The sequence below is a fragment of the Eimeria necatrix genome, genomic scaffold (genome assembly GCF_000499385.1).
Source record: "Eimeria necatrix Houghton genomic scaffold, Enh_scaff739, whole genome shotgun sequence".
In the NCBI taxonomy this organism is placed as follows: Eukaryota; Apicomplexa; class Conoidasida; order Eucoccidiorida; family Eimeriidae; genus Eimeria; species Eimeria necatrix.
Window position 1 is genome coordinate 1 of NW_013654562.1, and position 7,500 is coordinate 7,500.

The 7,500-nt window shown below is 55.2% G+C and overlaps 3 protein-coding genes across 3 annotated transcripts; 2 read left to right on the forward strand and 1 right to left on the reverse strand.

Annotated features, from left to right (window-relative positions):
* Positions 1-28: 28 nt before the first annotated feature.
* On the forward strand, positions 29-733 carry ENH_00073570 (hypothetical protein, conserved; the record flags this gene model as incomplete). The annotated part of the gene is made up of 1 exon (XM_013582761.1): positions 29-733. The coding sequence occupies one exon, from the start codon at positions 29-31 to the stop codon at positions 731-733; it is 705 nt and encodes a 234-aa protein (XP_013438215.1).
* Positions 734-3,397: 2,664 nt separating this feature from the next.
* ENH_00073580 (hypothetical protein, conserved) lies at positions 3,398-5,593 on the forward strand (the record flags this gene model as incomplete). The annotated part of the gene is made up of 1 exon (XM_013582762.1): positions 3,398-5,593. The coding sequence occupies one exon, from the start codon at positions 3,398-3,400 to the stop codon at positions 5,591-5,593; it is 2,196 nt and encodes a 731-aa protein (XP_013438216.1).
* A 707-nt stretch (positions 5,594-6,300) lies between these two features.
* On the reverse strand, positions 6,301-6,624 carry ENH_00073590 (hypothetical protein, conserved; the record flags this gene model as incomplete). Its single annotated transcript, XM_013582763.1, has 1 exon — positions 6,301-6,624. The coding sequence occupies one exon, from the start codon at positions 6,622-6,624 to the stop codon at positions 6,301-6,303; it is 324 nt and encodes a 107-aa protein (XP_013438217.1).
* Positions 6,625-7,500: the final 876 nt, after the last annotated feature.

Below are 7,500 nucleotides of genomic sequence, written 5' to 3' on the forward strand. Positions count from 1 at the left end.
GCTGCAATGCTGCTGCAATGCTGCTGCAATGCTGCTGCAATGCTGCTGCAATGCTGCTGCTGCTGCTGCTGCAATGCTGCTGCTGCTGCTGCTGCTGCTGCTGGTGGTGCTGCTGGTGCTGCTGCTGCTGCTGCTGCTGCTGCTGGTGGGCAGCAGCTGGGCGTTGCGCGCGTGGACCCGCAGGTACGTGGGCCAGGACGACCCGGTGGCGGAGAAGATCTTCCGGCTTGCTGCGAGCCGGGAGGAAGCAGCAGCAGCAGCAGCAGCAGCAGCAGAAAACGGAGACAGTTCGATAACCACTTTGTTCGTGGGGGGGCTGCCCGAGGGCACGCGGGAGACGCAGCTGCTGCAGCAGCTGCGGCCCTTCGGCGAAGTCCTCGCCGTGCGCATAAACCCTCTCAAGAAAGTGGCTTTTGTTTGCTTCGCAGAAAGAGCAGCAGCAGCAGCAGCACTGCAGCAGCTGGCGGGGCAGCTGGTGATCGGGGGGGCCACCATGCGGCTGTCCTGGGCCAGGCCCAAGGCCCGCGCAGCAGCAGACAGCAGCAGCAGCAGCAGCAGCAGCAGCAGCAGCGCAGCAGCAGCAGTCCCCGAGGGGTACCTCGCGCCCCCAGTCCCGGGACTGCCCCCCCTGCCCCTCCCCTTGGGGGCCCCGGGGCCCCCCCCTGCGGTCTTGGGGGCCCCCGTACCCTACCGCTCGATGTTGCCTTCGGAGGCGGAGTTGTCGCGCCGCTGAAACCCTAAAAAAGGGTTTGCAAACCCTAAACCCCAGCGCCCAAACCCGACCCCGCGAAACCCTCCCTCTCCTCGCAACGCTCACGCGCACTTGCCCGCCGCGCTGCAGAGGGTTTGGGGTCTGGCGTCTAGGGTTTAGGGTTTAGGGTTTAGGGTTTAGGGTTTAGGGTTTAGGGTTTAGGGTTTCTTGCGTTTGAGAGGGATGCGACTCGCCGGACTCAACCGGGTCTTTTCTTTTTCTGCTTTCCTTCTTGGCCTTTGAGGTGTACGTACACCTGAACTTCTTGCTGTGGCCTTTGAGGTGTACGTACACCCCAGCGCCGCTGCATGCGTTTTTGCATGCGATTTTGCATGCGTTTCTTTTTCTCGTCTGTACACCGAAATAAGTCCCATTTGTCTCAGCAATAAAGAGGGCCATTTGCAGTTTTATTTGCAGTTTTTGTTTGAGTTTGTGGCGGAGAAAAAGTTGTTTTTAAATCTATTTTCATAAATTTCTATTTTCATAAATTTATATTTTCATAAATTTCTTCTTAAAGTCTGCATGCGTTTATAAAACTTTTTGCAGTGTGTCTGTCTATATATTAGTATTTATCAGTCCTTTTTACATTTATATATTATACAAATATATATATATATACAAATATATATATATATATAAATATTTATACACAAATATAATAATATATATATAGTATATGGTATATACCACATATATAAATACATTATAATATAAAAAGTGTATTCTGGAATAAATTAATAACAATTATCTTTATTTATTGTTTGTTGTAATTTGCCAGCGCATATTTATAATAATATATAATATAATAAATTATAAATGCATGCATTTACTATAAAATAGATATATATAAAGTAACTCTATTTATAAACTGCATGTATGTTTATAAGCAGTTTACATAAATAAATATATTTATATTTATATTTATATTTATATTTATATTTATATTTATATTTATATTTATATTTATATTTATATTTATATTTATATTTATATATGCATGCATGCATGCACGAGAATGAGTAAATAGAGTATTTAAGTAATCAACTAATTAGTTAAATTAATTAACTAAACAGTTAATTAATTAAATCAGTTAATTACTAAATCATTTAACTAACTAAATGAATTAATTGGCAAACAAAACTAATTAATAACCTGCAGCAGCAAATAAAAAGAAAAGTATTTTAAAAACACTTTTAATTAACTCTCGCAAAACAACAAACTGCGGTGTACGTACACCCCAGCACTTGGGGTGTATGTACACTGCAGGCTTTTGGCCTTGGGCGCTTTCCGCAGCTGCAGCTGTACATACAGGCGGAAGCAGGGCAGCAAACAGCAGCAGCAGCAGCAGCAACAGCAGCAGCAGGAGTAGCAGCAGCAGCAGCAGCAACAGCAACAGCAGCAGCAGCAGCAGCTTCAGGGGAGGTGCAGCAACGGCAGCAAGTTTGTCAACCAGTAAACACAGAGGGCCACGAAGGCCGTTTCTTTCCCCTCCTATTTTGAATCCTTGTCTGCTGCTTGGCTAGCTAGCTAGCTAGCTAGCTAGCTAGCTAGCTGGCTAGCCAGCTAGCTAGCTAGCTAGCCATCTAGCTAGCTGGCTGGCTAGCTAGCTGGTTAGCTAGCTAGCTAGCTAGCTGCAGCAGCGGCTTCTCTTGTGCTGCTTCTGGCCCTAAGGTTGGACTTGAAGTGGAGGGCTCAGCAGCTGAGGCGCAGCAGCGGGAGAAGCCCTGGGGGCTGCAGCAAACCCTAAACCCTAAACCCTAAACCCTAAACCCTAGCGTGGCTGGGGGCTGGCGAGAGCAGCGGCTAGCTGGAAGCAGCGCGAAGCAGCTGCTGCCTCTCTGTGTCTTCCGCTGCGCAGCAGAAGCGCAAAAAGAATTAAAAGAATAAAAAAGAATAAAAAGAATTAAAAAGAATTAAAAGAATTAAAATAAATGAAAGAAATTAAAAGAAATAAACAAAAAAGAAAAGTCCGAAGACTCCGCGGCGCCACTGAATCGAGGTGGGGGGGCGGGCAAAGGGGGGGCTGGGCTGGACAAGAATTTGCAAAAGAGGAAAAGTTGGAAATTAAATTAAAATTAAATTAATTAAATTAAATTAATTAAATTAAATTAATTAAAAAAGAATGCAAATAAAGGCCTGCTCGCCGCCGCGCTGCTGCTGCTGCTGCTGCTGCGGCGCCAGCGGTACTACCGCCTCGGCAGCAGCAGCAGCAGCAGCAGCAGCAGCTGGAACGCTGAAATTCAACTAAGTTCATTCAATTAAACTTCTTTAAATGCAATTTAATTTCTATTTTGTTTATTTGCTGCCAAACTTATTTTTAAAAGCCCTGTCAGCAGCAGACTCGGCGAGGCAGCTGCTGCTGCACCAATACACTCGGATCCTTCGGCCTACACTGCAGCAGCAGCAGCTGCGACTGCTGCTGCTGCTGCTGCTGCTGCTGCTGCTGCCTTAGCTGCTGCCCAGTTGTCATAAGTGCAGCAGCAACAGCAGCCGCCAGCAACCGCCTGCTGCTGCAGCGCCGAGTCGCCGCTGCTAACCCCGAGCCCTCTGCTGCTGCTGCTTCTGCTGCTGCTGCAGCTGCTGCTGCTGCAGCTGCTGCTGCTCCAGCTCCACCGGGATGGAGAGGACTGATCTTTGGCCCAGTGAATGGAGGCTCTGCTAGGGGAGCTGCTGCAGCTGCTGCGGCTGCTGTGGCCTCGGCTGCAGCAGCAGCAAACCCGTCCGCAACATCTGCTGCTGCTGCTGCTGCTGCTGCTGCTGACAGCAGCAGCGGCACAGGGAGATGCTCTCCGGGCCCCGAACATCCACAGTGCAGCAGCAGCTGCAACAGCAGCAGCAGCAGCAACTGCTGTTGCTGCCACTACAGTGACTGCAGCGGGAATACCGGCTCCCAGCCCCGTTGCTGCTGCACAACTCCCAGAAGCAGCAGCAACAGCAGCAACAGCAGCAACAGCAGCAGCAGCAGCAGCAGCAGCCGTGTATGACTCAGAGAGCGGGGAGAGCAGCAGCTCTCAGGCAGAGTTGCAGTCACAAGAAAACAATGCGGGCAGCAGCAGCGACAGCAGCAGCAGCGACAGCAGCAGCAGCAGCAGCAGCGACAGCAGCAGCAGCAGCAGCAGCGCTGCGGCTGCATATGAGGGCAATGTCGTGTACGTATCGCCTGTGCTGGAGCAGCAGCAGCAGGGACAGCAACAGCAAAACGAGCAGCAGCAGCAGCAACAGCAAAACGAGCAGCAGCAGCAACAGGAGCAGCAACAGGATGAACAGATGCAGCAACCGCAGCAGCAGGTAGGCGAGCTGCAGCAGCAGCAGCCAGTGCAGTTGGAGCAGCAGCAGCAGCTGCAGCAGCAGGATGAGCTGCAGGAGCAGCAGCAAAGTCAACAACTGCAGCAGCAGCAGCAGCAGCAGGTTCAACAGGAGCTGCAGCAGGAGGATGCGCAGCAGCAGCAGGTTCAACAGCAGCGGCGGCAGCAAGACGAGGAGCCGCAGCAACAACTGCAGCAAAAGCAGCAGCTGCTGCGAGAGAAGCAGCAGCAGCAAGAGGAGCCCGGGCAACTGCAGCAGCAGCCACTGCAGGAAGCAGAGCCGCAGCAGCAGCAAGCGCAGCAGCAGCAAGCGCAGCAGCAGCAGCAGCAGCAGCAGAGGGAAGCAGCTGTGGGAGAAAGGCCCTGCCTTTCGGACAATGACACAGAGTGCCAGCGAGCAGCAGCAGCAACAGCAGCAGCAGCAACAGCAGCAGCAGCAGCAGCAGCAGCAGCAGCAGCAGCAGCAGCAGCAGGGCCCACGGGGGCCCGCCTCCGGGCCCCCGCAGGCCAGTCTGCATATGGAGACGAATTAAGAGACAGTCTTTTGCCCGCAAACAACTTTTTAAATGAGGGGGCCCCCCAGGGGGCCCCCCAGGGGGCCCCCCAAGGGGCCCCCCAGGGGGTCCCCCTGCCTGGGGGCCCCTTAGGGGGGCCCCCCCCGTTGGGGCCCCCTCTCCAGGGCCCGCCCCCAGAGCAGCAGCAGGGGGCCCCCGCAGCAGCAGATCTGCCCTCGGGGGCCCCCTCAGCCTGGCTGCCACAGGGGGCCCCCCAGCAGGGTACCAAGAGGGCCCCCCAGCAGGCCACCAGGGGGGCCCCCCAGCAGGGTACAGGGGGGGGCCCCCAGCAGGGTACCGGGGGGCCCCCCGTGGAGAGCGGCGGGGAGGGGGAGCTGCTGGAGGTGGATGGGTCGGGGGGCCCCCCGAGTTTGGGGGGCCCCCCTGGGGGCCCCCCTGGGGGCCCCCCTGGGGGCCCCCCTGGGGGCCCCCCTGGGGGCCCCCCTGGGGGCCCCCCTTTTGCTGTTGGGGGCCACTTCGCAGGGTCTGTGGAGGGGCAGCTGCTGTGTCTGCATTGGAACTTGGCGAATGCTGCTTTGAGTTTGCTGCTGCTGTACGCCTGCGCCCCGCGGCGGCTGCAGCAGGCAGCAGCAGCAGCAGCAGCAGCGGGGCAGCCAGCAGCAGCAGCAGCAGCCGCCGCAGCAGCAGCAGCAGCAGCAGCAGCGCAGCAGGCCGCGCGCCTGCCGCCGCTCACGCACCGCCTCTTCGCCTTCAAGGGCCTCCCGCGTTCCGCGGGGCCCCCGGGGGCCCCCCGGGGGCCCCCGGGGGCCCCCCTGGGGGCCCTCTGCGCCGCCGGCCAAAGCGCGCAAGCCGCGTCGGGCGCGCTGCATGCGCTGGGGTGTACGTACACCTCGCCGCGGGCCTCCGTGTGGGGCTGGGGTGTATCGACAGTGGCAGTGGGGAGTTCCTTCGGGGGCCCTTTTGCTGCGCTGCTGGCCAACTGTCTTTCTGCGCTTTACGACCTCGCGCTCCTCGCCTTCTAAACCCTAAACCCTAAACCCTAAACCCTAAACCCTAGGCCCCAGCACGCAGCGCCCCGCGCCCGCCCGGCGAGCTGCGCAGCGGCCTCACTCCGCAGCTACCTACCTAGCTAGCTAGCTAGCTAGCCAGCCAGCTAGCTAGCTAGCGAGGTGGGCCCACGGAGCCTGCTGAAAAGTTTAAAAGTTTGAATTTAGGGTTTGTGGGAGGGCTAGGGTTTAGGGTTTAGGGTTTTGAGAGTGTTCAGGGGGGCGCTAGCTAGGGTTTGGGGTTTGCTGCAGCGGCCCCCAAACCCTCAGCAGCAGCACGAGGGTTTACAGGAGGCCTCGGCCAAACCCTCAGCAGCAAGCGCCAAACCCTCAGCAGCAGCACGAGGGTTTGGAGGGCTAAACCCTCAGCAGCAAACGCTAAACCCTCAGCAGCAGCACGAGGGTTTGGAGGGCTAAACCCTCAGCAGCAAGCACTAAACCCTCAGCAGCAGCACGAGGGTTTACAGGATTAAACCCTCAACAGCAGCACGAGGGTTTCCAGGCTCCGGCCAAACCCTCAGCAGCAGCACGAGGGTTTAGAGGCCCAAACCCTCGGGAGCAGCACGAGGGTTTAGAGCTCTAAACCCTCAGCAGCAGCACGAGGGTTTAGAGCTCTAAACCCTTGGGAGCAGCACGAGGGTTTAGAGCTCTAAACCCTCAGCAGCAGCACGAGGGTTTAGGGTTTAGAGGGCCCTGGTGCCGGAGAACAAACCACTTCTGGTGTCTTCAAGTCCGTCTCTGTCGTGAACATATCCGACGCTTTTGCTGCAGGTCTTTTCGAACAAATAAACCTCCTTTGCGCACTGCGAAATGTCCCCGTCGGGCACTAGTTTCTGCTGCTCGCTGCTGCTGCTGCTGCTGCTGCTGCTGCTGCTGCTGCTGCTGCTGCTGCTGCTGCTGCTGGGGGGCTTGAGCTGGTGCTGCTGCAGACACTCCAGCAGCGGCCGCATGGTGCAGACGATCTGCCCGGACTTCTTGGAGGAGTTCGGGGCGTTGGCGGCGAGCATCCCCTGAGCCTTTTTGGATAATTGAAGGGATAAAAAGGAATAAAAAGAGCAATAAAAGAATAATAAAAGGAAAAAAAAGAGAAAAAACGGAAAAAAATGAACTAATTCCGCAGCTTTCCACTCAGATCCTCGCAGATCAGCTCTTTGCAGCTTTCGGCGCCCGCGCCATCTGCTGCTCCTCCGGGTCTTCCGAAGCTCGCAAAGCGTCGGAAAAACAAAAAAGGAATTTAAAAGAATTAAAGTGATTATTAAATTGCGAAGAAAAGAATTAAAGTGAAGAACTGGACAGGTGTGGCGGCGGAGCGCGCTGGTCTGAGGTGTACAGACACCTGGATCTGAACGCAAGGGCAGCCACCTCAGCAGCTGCAAAGGACTTTCTCGTTCTTTTTTCGGAGAATTAAACGAATTTGGAGTTTTATTTTAATTTATTTTGACATTTGTTGCAAAAAATCGACAAAACAACTAAAATACTGCCTTTTGCATGCAGCCCCGACGCCGCCTATCTACCAAAAGGCTCTTCTGGCCAAACTGTTCCACTTCAACTATTAAATGGGGTGTCTGTACACCGCAAATGGACCTTTTCTTGTCCCCCAGTCAAGCGACAGCCTCTGCAGGAACTAGGGTTTACTTAGGGTTTAGGGTTTAGGGTTTAGGGTTTGCAGAGGCCTCCTCGAGCCCTGTGGCCCTCGCGGACACCGCTCTAGCTACCTGCCGCGCAGCAGCAGCAGCAGCTGCAGCAGCAGCAGCAGCAGCAGCTGCTGCTGCTGCAGCAGCAGCAGCGGCAGGCGCTGCTGCTGCTCAGTGTGCGTTGTTTCTACTACCTGCAGCAAAGCCATTCTGCTGCTGCAGCAAAGTTGGCTGGGAGCTTCAGGGGCC